The 16289-nt window shown below is 37.3% G+C and overlaps 1 protein-coding gene across 1 annotated transcript in view; it reads right to left on the bottom strand.

Annotated features, from left to right (window-relative positions):
- IGHMBP2 (immunoglobulin mu DNA binding protein 2) overlaps positions 1-16289 on the bottom strand; it is a 751785-nt gene that overhangs the window by 703182 nt on the left and 32314 nt on the right. Inside the window, exon 3 of the mRNA XM_044067302.1 lies at positions 3514-3683. Within this exon, the coding sequence (XP_043923237.1) occupies positions 3514-3683 (170 nt within the window). The remainder of the gene's footprint in view (positions 1-3513; positions 3684-16289) is intronic.

Genomic DNA, 16289 nt, shown 5'->3' with positions numbered 1-16289 from the left:
AATGGGTCCAGCAGATCTGAATCCCTTTTGGTAAGTCACTCAACAGAAGTTTTCTGGCCAGTCCTTTAGCTAAGATGGCAAATACAAGTTTATAATTGTAGCTGAGAATAGGTATGGAGTTGTATCAGCCTGAATGAAGATAGCCTTTACCAAGTTTCAAAATGATAGCAATTATTGCCTGCTTCCAGATTGTGTGTGTGTGTGTGTGTGTGGGGGGGGGTCAGCTGACTTAGCATAATTATAAACAAGTGTAAAATTATTCAGAAATACTTCTTTAGCATCAAGACAGATTTCTAGTCAACCCACCAGGCCAGGTGATTTACCTTAACCCAGTTTAACCGTTGTATTTCCTCCAATGTAAATACTTTTACAGGAATGAAAAAAAATTTTTTTTTCATTGCTAATAGCTTGCATGACATCTGCTGAACATAACTGCTCACAATTTAATATATCTCCAGGAATGCTGCAGTCCATATATATTAGTTCATTGCAAATTTGTTTTTCCTGTTTTGAGAGTTCCCTCACATATTGAGATGGCTACAGGTACATTTAGTTGTGGAAAATGTTATATATGTGATCAAATAATGAATTTTTCTAAAATTAATATGGTTACTTTTAACCCCATCCATCAATTTAATTGTAATACAGAAGGGGTTACTTATGTTCTGGGTTGTCCTTGTGATTTGTTTTATATTGGAGAAACAGAGAGATCTCTTAAAGTTAGGTTCCAACAACACATCAGAGATTTAAAAAATTTCATTTGGAAAGTCTTTTAGCAGAACATTTTAACAATTTCCATCAAATAATTCTGTTTCACTTAAAGGTTGTGTTTTAGAACACTTTAAGCAACAAATAGGGGAACTTAATGTTTTTAAAGAAAAGTTGTTGCACAAGGAAGCACTTTATACTTTGAAATATAACACTTTAGCCCCTGTGGAGTTAAAGCAGGAATGTTGGTTCCTGTGGTGGTGGCATTATTTATTTATTTATTAATTATGTGTTGCAGTATTTTCCTAACTGTCCTATCTACTGCTTGCTGTCTCAGTCTTGCTATCAAATATTTCCGATTATTAGGAATAACCTCAAAGTCCCTTAGCTTGCGAGATCTCCAAGTTCAACATTTTTTTAATTTTTTTTCCATTTTATCCTATATATCCCTAATTCTCCAATATGCAATAATAACTTTCTTATTATTTGACATCACCCCAAGTTATTACTCATAACTGTCAACTTTGTTGAGACAAATTTCTTCACGAACTTTGCTATATCTATTTTGGTAGCATTACACATTTTTCTGGAAACCAATCCTTTGTCTTAAATGAGGTAATTGTGATACTGAAGGTTCAAAACTTAGCTTGAATTGCTTTCCTTGATGGAAAAAAAAAAAGTTTCCTCTCCAGTGGTCATCATATTAGGAACTATCCTGGAACACTTTTAATAGTGATGGAGAATGAACTGAACGTTGTTGGTGAAGTGTCCATTTTATCCATCAAATAAATACATTTCTTGGACACTTATATTTTGTCATTTCAGTGTTTCTGACCAATTCAATATCCTGTTTATTTCCACCATCTCCAATATAGTCTGTCCAAAGGAAACACCAAGAAAAACAAATATAGAAAAACAAATATAAGGTATCCAGACAACCACTCAGCAGGTACTCGTAACTAGGGTTTATTGGGTTCTCAATAAAACCACACTGAAAACACGATAGTCCACAGATTAAGCGCTTTCATCGGAATAACCAACTTCATCAGAATACACATAATACAACTCAAAGAATTTAAATACCCTCCCAAAAGGCAAAAACCCTGACATCACATTCTACTATTAGACCACTTCCTGTCAACTAATGCACATATTTAAAGGAAATAATACCTGACTTAAATTGCCAAGACATATGAAAAAGTGTACTCTCATATTGCAAATAAATATAAAAATGTAAAAATGTAAGAGTTTTGTTTTAAAAAAATATTTAAGTTTTTTATTGTTACTTCATGGGTTTATTACCCCATTTTTTGTATCATAGTATTTACAGTTGTTTGTTATATATTTATATACATTTATATTCATTGGTGATATGTATGTGTGTTGAGGGGCAAGTTCCCTGTACTCCACCAAACCACCTGTAATTTACATACATACACATATGTATATTCATATAAGCATGTGTGTGTTTGTGTGTGTGTGTGTGTGTGTGTGTGTGTGTGTGTGTGTGTGTGTGTGTGCGTGTGTGTACTGGAGCCATTTATTTTGTCAAAAGCTCAGAATATTGAATGTTTTTTAAAGCAGAATAAGAGACTGAATTCTCATATTGTTAATAAACAAGTTCATTGAAGTATCTGTAAAAGTCCATGTCCATGTAACATCAGCTAACATCCAAAAGGATTCATGTTGATAAAGGAACATCAAACTATTTGAATTCCAATGCACCAGAAAGTCTCCCGAAAAACATTTTCAGTGAATGCCAGATTGAGATTTTTTTTGTGAAGGGACAAGCCTCCTTGCACTCATAAGTGATGAGATACCCCTACACTCCCTGAATTTGAATATACCTACTTCAAGGTTGTACAACATGGAGAAAAGTGAATATTCCAGTGTTTTTTTCAAAAGGATTTGCTCAGTGGAACCTGATGTTGACTGAATGGGAGGTTTTCTATCCCAAACCATAAAAATGCCCATCTCTTAATCAGCATTATGATTCTTTAACTTGATGACATGGCTGAATGACAGCAACCAAAACACAGAAGTAAGTACATGGGAGATCTTTTCAGTTAAGTTCGCAATTCAACTTCTTGTGATTCAAGCTCTTTAGAGAAGGTAAATCAAATGACAAAGGTCATAAATGGCACCAGTAAATCCACCTCACATCCAAGAAACCAGTGTACACCAAGAGTGGGTCACAGAACAAACAAGCACATAAACTACAGCAGAGATGTCAGGACATAGCTGTCCCCAGAGTGAAAATAGCAGACTGTGTTCACTTTCTGGTATTTAAAAAAAATAAAAAATAGAAACTCAGAATTTTAAGTAACAGTAATTGTTTGATTTGTCCTCTGTTTGTCCAGAGTTTCATACTATGGTTGGTATCACTATTATGGCTTTTTAGTGTGTGGGTTCCTGACCTTCACTGGCTGTTTTTCTGTTTTTTTTTTATTTTTCTGTTACTGTTTATAATTCTAAGTTGAAGAGTTTTTATTTTTTCATTTTTCCTCAGATAACAACAAAGTGAAGGCAGTCTGCTATTTTCACTCGGGGGACAGCTATTTCCTCACATCTCTGCTGTGTTTTTTGTACTTGTTCATCCTCTGTCTTTCATGGTTACAGCAGATACCACTGTGTCTTAACGGTCTGGCATACATTCCTGTAACCTATAAAGTTTGAAAATAAACATAGGTTTCCTGTTACTCTACAATCATTCACAATTATTATTTATTTGTTCACTATTTTAGTTGGTAAAATAGAGCATACCTACAATCCCATTGATCAAATGTGGTAATTAACTTTACATACCAGGTCCAAATTTGTTACTAGGCAAGAGTGCGTCTGACACAAATTTTCTTGGCTGAAATGATACAAGAACTCTTCCATATAATCCTGTTCTTTTGCTTGCTGCATGAAGTTTCAGCAAACACACTCCCCTGTTCTGGAGTTCCTTTAAAGGGATGTTTGCTTGCCATGACCTGCAACAAAACAGGACATTATTCTTCTGCATAATATAACACAGCAAGGATACTTGTTTTTTTTTCTACATGTTTCAGCCACTCCTTGTACTGCAGGCATAATATTTAAAGGGAAACTATTCATATTTTACTTTTAAAAACACTGAAAACTGACCAAAGGACAAACGCAATATAATGTGACAGCATAACCATGTGGGTTCAGATTGTTATATACAGTCTGTTAAAAACATTCCAACTGCAAATGTCTTATTTAGAAAATCATGAGCTTGAAAACTGCAGCAACCGCAGTGGTGCAGCGGTAGCGTTGTTGCCTCACAGCAAGAGGTTCTCCCGTTCGATTCTCGGCTGGAGTGCGGGGAATGTCTTCTGTGTGGAGTCTGCATGTCCTCCCCGTGGTTGGGTGGGCGTTCGAAAGACATGCGTAAATGGGCACGCCTTCGTTGAACGTCAAGCTGGCACCTCGGCGTTCGTGAAAATCTACTGCCAATCATTAGTGGACCAGAGTTCAGCTGTGGCGACCCCTAACCGGGAAAAGCCGAAAGACAACAACAACATGGGCTTGAAAACTGCACAGCAATCAGCTTACTGGAATACAAGGACTAGTACATAATTTGGGTGACACAGTGGTTAATATTGCTTGCTTCACAGCATGGTTCTCCAGTTCAGTTCTGTTCTGTTCTTGCCCGAGCTGCATTCTATGAATATCTGTGCATCTTCCATAGATTTTTCCAAGCAGACCACAGTAATTTATGCTGTGTGACATTCAACAACTGTGTGTATCCTTTGATGCACTGGTTCTTCATTCATGGTTATGTCCCACTAGAAAGAATAAAGACCATTCAGACCGAGATTCATACAGACCCATTTCAATTTTAAATGATCATTATAAAACATTTATGTCTACATTAGCTAACAGAATGGCAAAGATGTTCCCAAAATTGATACATGCTGATCAGTGTTTTTTGAATAAGAAAATTTATTTATTTTAGTTATTTATTGACATTTGTTAACCGGGTTAGTCCGACTGGGCCAAAGGCCCTTTTTCAGCAGAGACCCGAGGAGAAAAGCTCCAAGAGTGCAATAACCAAAAATAGAAAAATTAGCATAGTCAATTTTTAACATGTCAAACATGAATATTTCAAGAGATAAGAAATTAACAAATGAATTACAGATGAACAAATTATATGAAAAAAATAGTACAGTCATAACATGGTACAAAATAAGACAAAAAGTTTTTATAGACAGTTAAGAGGAAAGAAGACTGCATATTATGCAACAGGGTAATGGGTTATATGGCAAGGTTAAATGAAACGTTTAAGCATACATGTGTAAAAAGAAGACAGAGTACCTACAGTAGGTAATGTGAAAAGACAAGATAAGAGAGACAGGTGAGTTGTTAAATATAGCAAGTTATGCAGGGGTAAATGAAATACAGTAGTACAAAGCTGAAGGGCAACAGACTGATTAGTAGATAGAAGTCATGTAGGGTCACTGCAAGAGCATGACCAAGAATTATGGAGACTGTCCTTGAGAGCTATTTTAAAGGTGGAAGGATTAGTAATACAGCTGACATTTGGTGGTAATTTATTCCAAGCCTTTACTATAGAACAAGAATAAAGTAGTTTGCCAATATTTTTATTTGGCCTATAAATTTGCAGTAGATTCTGTTGTGAGCTATGGAGCAGGTAGGGGCGTAAGGCTGAATGAGAGTGGAGAGAGAGAGGGACAGGATGTAGGCTCATGTAGAACTGAATGAGCCATAGGAAGCTGGGGTAGTAAAATTTGGTGATGAAATTCCAGCCACTGCAGGTTCTTTAGGGATATGCAATGATGAGAATGGTAGGACTGGTTGGAGGGAAATCTTACAATTTTATTACAAGTGAGTTCTAATTTAGTCAGAAGATATCATTGGAGGTAAGTGAATATATGAACAGCATAAAAGAGTGTGGGAAGTAAAAAGGCCTGTACAAAGGAGAGATTGGAAGGATTAGTGAGGAATTTTGTATGCCTGTAAAGGAGACCTAGCTTTTGATGGGTCCTTTTAATACATTGTTGAGTGTGGAGACTGAACTTTAAATGGTCGTCAATGATCACACCTAGGAGTTTAGTGCGAGGTTCCATGGAGAGAATTGTACTGTTGAGGAAGAAAACTGAAAAGGTAGCTTTGTGATGTTGGAGAGATGTAGGAAGGAATAGGAGAAGTTTAGTTTTCTTGAGATGCAGTAGCAGTTGAATGGAAGTAAGCCTTCTTTCGATGTAGTGAAGAGACTCTTGGGTGAGGGTATGAAGGTGAGTGATGTTGTCAGAGCATGAGATAATTGTGGAATCATCTCCATATTAAATAATGGTAGAGAGTGGAGATTATTTATAAAGATGTTAAAGAGTATGGGTCCAAGGATGGAGCCTTGGGGCACTCCAGTTTCAACAGGTAGGAAAGGAGAGAAATTAGACTGCCATTTCACCACTGCTTGTGATCTGTTTGATTGGAGTACCAAGACAGTGCAGAGTCAGAGAGGTTTAATCAGGATAGTTTGGATAGAAGTAGACTGCGGGAAACAATATCAAAGGCTTTGGATATGTCAAGAAACAAGCAGGAGACTAACTTATTGTTGTCATGGGATTTAGCAATAGTGTTTATGAAGGAATTCAGAGCAGTAGCAGCACTGTGTTTTGGGTGAAAGCTATGCTCTGAGGGGGTAAGATTTTTTGGAGAAGGCATTCAAGGAGCAATTTGTGAATGCATTTTTGTAGAATTTTATACAGGGGTGATAGGATGGCAATAGGCCGGACGTTGGAGGGGTTGGTTGAGTTGCCACGTTTATGTAAGGGTATGACAGAATTTTTTCCAGATATCAAGTACAATGTTTTTCTTGATGGACCTGTTAATTAAGATTGAAACAGAGTGAGAGATAGAGTTAGCAGCAATTTTTATAAAATGTGAAGGTAGACTGTTTACTGATGGAGAGCATGTTTTAAGTTTGGAAAGCAGGGACTTTACATAGTTTGTAGGGACAGATTTAAGAGAAAAGGTGTTGGAGTAGGTAGGACTGAAGGGTGTGGTGATTTTGGTATTTTTGGTAAGGTTGCGGATAGAGTCAATAAAGAAAGTATTAAGGAATGTAGCAGTATCTGTAGGTGAGCTGTTAGGGCAGGGATTTGCTGATGATGGATTCCCTGGATGTAGCAGCTTATTAACAGATTGCCAGAATTTATGGGGGTTAGAATGAGGATTATCTAGAGGCTTATGGAAATAGTTCCGTTTGTCAAGGGTGGCATTTTTTTTTTTTTTTTTTTGGTTAAGTTGCAGAGTTCTCTATAAGTTTGAAGATCAGGGGAGGATTTGGATTTATTCCATTTTTTTCCATGCACTCTCTCTCCTATTCATAAGGCTACAGGTGGCCTGTGTTAACCAAGGGACATAATGAGTTTTGGTCCTTATTTTTCTGATGGGGGCCAGGGAATTAAGTGTGTCTAAAAAGATTTTATTAAAAGCCACAACTGCTTCCCTAGGGTAAGGTTGTAAAGGACCAGTTAATAGAAGAAAACAAGTGGTTGAAAGTATCTGGATTGAAATTAGAAAATTTACATCAGTCTTTGAATTGCAGAGTTTTATATAGTTGAGGAGAGTGTCTAATTATAGATGTGGGATGGTGGTCACTTAAGGTGTCAGGTAGGGTAGTGGGTTTATGGTAAAGACTAGGATTAGAGGTGAGGACCCCGTCTGAAGTGGAGCCAGAGTTGCTGTGTTTGTTTAGACGAGTGGGACTGGAGATTAACTGAGAGAAGCCAAAGAGGTTAATGGAGGAGGTAGGGGAGTCAGTGTTTAGAGTATTCCAGTCGATATTTACATCACCTAAGACACAGTTTTGTAAGAGATGGTTTGGGAGATCCAAGAAAGTGTTCTAGGATGGGGATGTTGTTGCCTGGGGGGATGTAGACAGAAGCAATAGCTAGTTTCTTATGAGTATTTAATTGAGAAGTAGCGATTAGTACTTCAGCAGGTTGAAAACTTGATAAGGGCATAAAGAAAGGTTGAAGGGTAAGGCAGTCAGAGTAAAGGATAACAACACCTCCAGCTTTATTTAGGCCTGTCCTGCCTGATGATGTTATAGCCTGGTGTAAGTATTTCAGTGTCAGATATATGGGGTTTCAGTCAAGTTTCAGAGAGGCAAAGAATATCAGGAGTGTGTAAGGATATCTAGGCATGGAAAGGGGAGATTTTATTTATGAGACTTTGTATTTTCATGGATAGAACTGATAACGTTTTGATGGGTGTAGATGTGAGAGTTTGGAAGGAGGTAATAGGAATAGAGCTTAGTGGGAGAGTAGTACAGGCTGGGGAAGAGAAACTGTGGTTAGGCCCAGGGTTTGTGTGTATGTTACCTGACAGCAGCAGATTTAAAATGAGTTGTCTGAGGGATATAGAGTGGTTGTGTTTGAGATAATTCTTTGTTTTATTTATGAGGGGGAGTGAAGGCAGAGGAAATAGTTTAAGTTTGTAATAAGGTAATGTTAGAAAGAGAAAAGAAAAAGAGATAGGGCAACGGAGAAGGAATGAATGTAAGTGTAAGTGGCATGGGGATAGGTAGTAGAAGGTATGCAGTTTCTGAGTGAGTGAGTGCATTGATAAGAGGTAGCAGTGGAGGCTATAAGGAGAAAAGATGTGCTAGATGTAATAACTAGGAAGGAAATACAACCAAAAACAAATGAAAAAAGGTCCTTGGACACAAAATCAAAACTAGAAACAACAAACTGCACCCCCAGGCAATCATCTAAGGCTTCTCCAAATAAAAAAAAATGGTCCCATGCCGAACATAAAGTAAATCCTTTATTGTGTTTCAGATCCATTTTTTTAACTGGAGAAGCCTCACACGATTTCCCAGCAGTGCAGTTTGTTGTTTCTGATTTTATAAGTATGCCAATGACAGAATTTGCATTCTATGGCAGAACAACAGGGTTAATTAGTAAGATGGGTTCTATTTAAACACTTGAACTCTCACGTGTTAAAGTGGTGAATGATTGACTCCAGTGTTCAAAAATGAACTTTTGGAACTTTGCCACTGTTTATGTGCATAAGACCACAGCACAGTAGGGAATGAAAATATACCCTTTCTGCACTCTAGTGCATTCTTGAGGTTGGTATATATAATTAGCAGGGGGTAGGGGAGTGCACCCATGCAAAAGAATAGATTTTATGTTTTCAAACCTGAGTGATTCAACTTTATATTTATTCAAATCTTTGTGATTCAAACTCATTTACAGGTATGATAGGCATTTGAAGTTTTGATACTTTGACCATATGTCATAGATTCAGCAAATATATGAAGGGTTGGAAACAAGAATTAATGTGGGAGGTTTCCTATCTAACAAGTTGGTCTAGTCATGGTGGAGACAGCTAGGAATCTGTGACAGGGTCCTGAGGGTCCAGGGTTTGAATCTTTTGTCTGATGATTTGGCTGCATAGCATGATATTACATTTGGATGCATAAGTTCCTGGGTTTGGTTCCCAGCTGAGTAAAGAATTTAAGCATATGACTCTGTCGCCTTTCATAGAATATGTATGTATCACAAAGAATACCTATTCTATGGAACTGTCTTCTACTCCACATAAAGCAAAGTACTTCTCTTACTATATTTAAATGTGACAAATTGATGGGAAACTGCAAATTCAGCCCCCCCCCCAGTTTAGCACCCATGTCCTTTATGCATAGGTCAACAAGTAAATGTCCCAATACACCCTTTTTCTGTCCACCTCTGGGTTATTTGTATGCAAAATATAAGGGCTAAAAGCTACCATGGGAATGTAAGGCTAGGCTTAAGATACACATATCAATAGCCGAGTAAGTACTGATGAACCTTCTGTCGACTTTTTCAATGTAAATAGAGGTAAACTACGTACCTATACATGAAGTGGTTCAGCAATACCCATATTTATGGAAATATAATGAAATGAAGCATTTTGATGTAAGGGTTAAAAAGGATCCTATTATGATAAATAAGGATATGCAGGAAAAGACTAAACAAAAGATAATGCAAAGATTGGGAAGCTGGATGCTCTTGATTATGAATAGGCATAGCAAGATGCAAGCAGTAAAATGTTTCTAGTCCCTTTAGTTTTACATATAGATGAGCCATATTTTTATCAACTAGACAATAAGACCATAATTTATTTGGGAGAGGAAGAGAAGCAAATGTTAATTGGGATAAGTTGATTCTTCCCATAATAAAAAGTGGTTTCAGATTATCTGATTTGAATGGCTACTTTACAGCCATACAATTAAGGCTCACATATATAACACAAGCAGAAGGTTACAAATTAAAGTGGAAAGGGATGATGATGACGATGCAGAGGCAGGGGCAGTGGCTAAGAAGTAAGGGGAAAGTAGGATTTGGATGCAGGTCCTTAGGGAGAATAAAAACAACCATACAGAATATTATATTCATAAAACAGCAGAAAGTCGTCTAAGATCTAAGCTGACTCAGGAATGGAGAAAGGAGACATTAATAAAAGGAATGACTGCAAGTAGGGGTACAGAAAATAAGCATGCGGGGCTGAAGTTTACTGGACAAGATTAGCAAATGAACCACTGTACTGGGAGCAAATGATGAGAAATAAAAAGGTAACAAATGGGATGAGGCTAAGCCGAAGTCTGGACTGCAGGACAGAGAATACCTTCCCAATCAGGGATTGCTATCAGAGTATAGGTAAAGAGAAAGAAATAGGGACATGTTAAATGAATGACTAGCTATGACAGAATTTTTAATAGGGTTTAGAACAGAAGGTGCTGTTAAAAAAGAATAATTAGTACAGCAAATAAAATGCTACAGGATGACTATAAAAATCAACCAAGTTTGAAAAATTGGAAAGAGAAAATTGAAAAATAATATACAAAAGAGGACATCTATATGGCTCCTACATATGTAGGAAAGTCTATAATGTTTAGGGTTTTGGTTTTGAAATGTCTGCATAGGTATTTTATGCCCCAAGCAGACTTGAGGAAAATTTTCCTTGGGTATATTGCAAATGCTGAAGGTGTGACAGGACACCAAAAGGTAATTTTTTTTTTAAATGTAATGATCTGGCAGATTCTGACAATTCCCCTGCACAGCACTTTGTCAGAAATGTGCCACTAAGGAAATTATGTATTTATTTGTAGTTTGTTTACCAGGATGGTCCATTGGGCCAAGAAGAGTCCGTTTTCAATGGAGTCCTGGAGAGAAAAGCTCCATAAAAATGGAAATTACATTCAAATTGTTACGTTACAGTAAATACAGTAGTAGAAGTAGATATAGTAGTATAAGTAAAATCATAGCATTTAAACATATAACTTTTACTTGTTCATTCCAGAAATTGTAAGTTATAAAATTATAAGTAATTATTTGCAGATAAATTTGATCCTGCTATAGAAGTATATGAATAGGCACTGAAGTGCATGAGATGTCAGAGGTGTAGAGATTAGAATAAATTATGTGGGGTGGGAGCAGGAGCATTCCCAGAGGGATATTAGGTGTGAGTGAAGTGAGTTTTTAAACGTAGTGTGGTTTGTGGTGGTCCGGATGGATGGCGGTAAGGAGTTCCATTGACGTGCAAGGGCAAAGGATAGGAGATTTTTGCCTGGGGGGGGGTATGTTTATGCAGTTCTATCAGGTTTTGATTGTTCGATCTTTAAGTGTCTTTCTGGGAGGTGCATTTTAAATGTGGAGGAAAGGGAGGGACAGAGGGAGGGGCAGAAAATTAGTTTGTGTGCATGAATAAGTTGAGTGTAGGTGAGATATTTGGGCAGCTCTAACCAATTTAGTTTGTGAAGGGCTACACAGTGATGGATAGAAGATTTGTGGCCTGTGGCAAACTTGGCAATCTTATTATAGCAGGAAGAGAGCTTTGTCTTAAGAGAGGATTCTAAGTTCGTTAGGAGTGGGGCACCATAAAGGAGAGAAGGGATGAAAAATGTGGTAGAGGGAGTGAGGTAGCGATTATGGTGGTAAAGCATTCCAAGTTTTTTTTTTTTTTATGTTTATTTGCAGGTGAGAGTTGAATTTAAGTTGGTCATCAATGTGGACACCTAGTAGTTTGGCCTCGGATACTAGTTCAAGGGATGTATTGTTCTAGCTGGTGATGGAAAATGAGTTTTTATCTATAGTAGTTGTTTTAGAAGGGGTAAATAACATAAGTTTAGTTTTTGAGGCATTGAGTGCTAGGTGGTTGTCTATCATCCACTGTTCAGTGGTAGTAAAAGGATCTTGGGTTTGCTTTATGAGTGTGGGGATAGAGGGGGCAGAACAGATTATAGTTGAATCATCTGCATTTTGGATAAGATTTACATTAGGAATTGAGGGGTGGAAATCATTTATGAAAATATTGAACAGAAGGGGACCCACTATGGCACCCTGTGGAACACCAGTGGGGGTGTTGAGGAAGGAGGAGGTAGCTTTTTTCCATTTAACTGCTTGTTGCCTATTTGAGAGGTAACTGGTGAACCAGTTGAGAGAGGAAAGGGATAAATTTAGATTAGAGAGTTTAGCTAGGAGAAGGTTGTGAGAGATGGTATTGGTATCAAAGGCCTTAGAGCGGTCAAGTAGGAGGGTAGATACTATGCTGCCAGAGTCATGGGCTTTGTTAACAATTTTGAGAAAGGAAAGAAGAGCAGTGGTAGTGTTGTGGCCAGGTCTAAATCCATGCTGTGTGGGAGTTAGTAAGTGATTGTCTGTAAGATAGGGGAGGAGTTGTAGATGGATACATTTTTCAAGAGGTTTAGAGAGTTTTTTAGTTTATGTAATGGTATGATGAAGGTCTTTTTCCAAAGTTGGGGTACATAGCCTTCTTGGATTGAGCGATCGATTAGTATGCAGACAGGGAAGGCAATGGCTTTGGCCGCTATGTTTAGAAAGTATGGGCACTGGAGCACGGTTTCAATTTCTGGAGAAGCTTTTTTATGGTAGATATAGGTATTGGTTTTATAGAGAAAAGAGGAGGTTGAGAGGCTGAGGTAATTGAGAGCAAGGGTGAAGGGGAGGTAAGGGTGTACTAGGATGCAGCTATGGTCTTTAATTTACAACTATGAGCCATATATTGGGAGAGATACTTAATTTAGAACTATAAGCCAAGTACTGTGAGAACTACTGAAGAAAAAAGTCTCACACGAGCTGGTGCTAATGGGGGATATGGGTAAGAACAGGAAGGTTTACACTGCCACCTAGTGGTAAAAATAGTAACTGCTACTGGGATATAATAGCTGAGGAGAGGGGTGGGAGATATAGGGGAATGGAGACCACTGCAGGCTGCTTGAAACGCGCGATGGGGCACTACTCTAAGCAGACCTATTAAGCAAAAACAGTGGAAGTAAGTAGATAATTCACATACACTTTTAGGTCTTGGCCAGCCGCACGTCTGTTTTTAAATATATATATATATATATATATATATATATATATATATATATATGTGTGTGTATAAATATATATTTTCTTTATATTTTGTTGTCAGTAGTTGAAAAGGTTCCAGTTGGCTTGTTTTCAGAGGTGGTGATGAAGTGGAAAGCACCTTGGAAGATGGGATCGCAACACTTAGCAGGCTGTAAAGGGAGAAAAACATAAGTTTAGATTAGTACTCTTGCTAGTGAGAGAAGAGACAGAAGTACTAACTAGGAATTTCAGACGTTATAGAGGGAGAGGCCAGAGGACAGGGTCAGCATAAGCATGGAGGTGTGCAGGTAGGGAGAAACTAGTAAGGAAGGGAGAAAACAGCAGGAGATAGGAAGCAGGTTGGGAAAAGAAAAAGGAAACAGCTGAGATAGCCAAGTGTAAGCAGTTAGGGCGCATAAAATGAACAGCGATAAGCAGGTTACCCAATTAAAACAGCAGCTATTTCAGATTAAATGTATGCAGCAGTGAAACATCAAGTTCATCAGAACAGGATAAGCAGAAATAATGGCAGCAACAGGGAATATAACAAAAATCTGCGATAAGGAGGTTGCACATTTAAAACAGCAGCAACTTCAGTTTAAATGTATGCAGCAGTGAAACATCAAAGTTCGTCAGAACAAGTTAAGCAGAAATAGTGGTAGCAGGAAGGATTATAAAAAAATACATTTTATAGAACAACCTAAGCAAAGAGGCAACATAAGGGATTATAATGACAAAAACACAGCAATAGTTCAAAATGCAGTTACAGTAACTAATGCATCCAAGACTCAAAGTAATACGCAGTTTGGGCACTGGAACTAAGTATCTGGTATTCATCTGCCTTCGTAAACAAGAAACGTAGGCTACATGTTAAAGTATGCTTGTAAAACTAACTTATCCTATTTGCAGCAACAATTATCATTTAAACAGTTGTAAAGCCCAGGGAAAATAGCTAGCGGAGGTCTAATCCGCAGGTATCCCTAGGAGCGTGCGAGTTAAGTTGCACAGATTCTAGCTGACTACACGTGTTCTTAATGTGAGCCCAGGAGGTACATCAGCAAAATAAAGCCAGTAACAAAGAGAATAATGTGTTTTAGCTAAATGTTATCAACACAAGGACAGCAGTAAACAGAAAATGAGCTGGACAACTACATGCTAGAAGCCCAGCAGTTCCGTTTAAGGAGAACTATGCTAAATATAGGTAGCAGATAACTGAATTACTCAAGCAGCAGCTCATATACTAAATAAATAAATAAATAAATAAACAGGTTACTGAGAAGCACTTCCCAGTGGGTTCTTTTGATACTGAATCTGAATTTCATAGATATGATAAGGCCTTACTAAGTTTAATGCTATTAGCTGCCAAAAACAAGCAATTACTAGGAAATGGACATCAAAATTTAAACCACCTGTAAATGAAGCACTGAATACTGTAAATTATTCAAAAGAGTTGGAGATGAGATTTTTTTAGAAAAGGGAAGGAGTAAATTACATAGTAGATACATTCATAAGAAGAGTTCCAAACAAATATAAACATATGTATATTTTGGGATAGAATACAGTCAGTTTTGAAAGTTACAATATAGTAAGCTCACAGTTAAATGCAGTATTAAAATAAGCAGTTTTGAATTTCGCTTTACCAAAACGTCAATGCGATACTTTGTGAAGTTACTTCATAAGTTAAGGCAAAAAAGGTTCTAACATATCACAAAAAAAAAAACCTCACAGAAAACAGCATAACTAAGTCCAAATAGTAAAAAGACAAAGTCCACACATCACCCATCCATGGCATAAAGCTCACACTTCCATAACTCTCCAAATCTTAAACCTAAACTTATTCCTAAACCAGTTTCTCATGGCAATCAAAACTTCAGCCATAATTACATCTCAAACTCAACTGTAACCCTAATATCAGTGACTTCTAAAAATGTCACAGCGATATGTAACCAAAGGAACTTCATTCAGTAACATTCATAAAACAATAATTCATTCTTTTTAACATTCACAAAAAATTAAACTAAATGGATTGAAATGAGCTAATCACTGTCTAAATAATATACTACAAACTAGAAAAAAATGAGATACAATACAGAAGTTGATTTAATACAGAAAAGCTGCAAATTCCTGTAAGGTTACAGAGAGTGCTCTTTGGCGAGATCTGAAAATTACAATAAGCACCATCAAGAAAGATGCCATTTTAAAATGCTTAAACTGAATGTTTGGAAAGAAAATAGTATAAACTACCAAACTAATGAGGCTGCATTTATCTAATCTGATGTGGGATTAATTACACAGACATACTGGGATGGCAAATGGATGAAGAAATTGAAAGGCTGACTGGCACAGGAATTCCCCTGTGTAACACCCAAAGTGTTAATAATAAGAGGCGCGGGGAAAAAAATTACATTAAAAGTAATGTCCCCATAAAACAAACTGTGAGAAAAGAATTATCAGAGCAGAGTAAGAGATCTCATCAAGTATGACACCAGACACCAAACCCAAGTTAAAAAGTCACCTCTATGGTGTATTTGCAAGTAGGAACCACATTTATTGAAGACGGAACAAAAACATGGGCTACACAACATAAAAAACTGCTTCTAGTTTTATATGAAACAGGAGACATGGAGAATAAAGGGTGTGGGAGTGACAGTGCCTGAGGTGTAGGAACCCTGACTATAAATACATTGCAAACACTCAGGAGGTTGTTAATTGCCCATATAGTACAGTCAAATAATGGAAATAATGACTAGTTATCTGAAATATGAGGAAATCCTTTGTGAAAGGGTCTCATGAGAATGGAAAGATACGAAACTAATGTAACCATATAAAAGTCTTAACTTATAAAAAGGAGTACAGTTTTCAGAGTCACCATCCCGAATGACTGATATTTTGAATTTGTTCAGAGCTGAGAAATCTAGAACTTGTCAACTTGTAATAATTTTCTAGCACAAGTAGTCTATAACAAACCTGTGCCCTCACTGACTGGAAGGAAGCATTTGGATAGCTTGTTTTGCCAGAAGTTGACCAAATTTGAAGAATGATATGAACCTGATGAGATGCATGAAGCTAACCACCTCTGTAGTTTCTGAACAAAATCTGTTGCATTTGCAACACCCTTCTGTCTGAGGTCATATGTTGCCAGCAGAAATGTGATCTGGAACATGTCACATAGTGGACTGGAGAGAGAGAAAGATAAGGGGAAGG

The sequence above is a fragment of the Protopterus annectens genome, chromosome 3.part1 (genome assembly GCF_019279795.1).
Source record: "Protopterus annectens isolate FY-2018-M chromosome 3.part1, PAN1.0, whole genome shotgun sequence".
NCBI lineage: Eukaryota > Metazoa > Chordata > Ceratodontiformes > Protopteridae > Protopterus > Protopterus annectens.
Note: the sequence above shows the minus strand (reverse complement) of the source record. Positions and strands in the feature narration are given on the sequence as shown.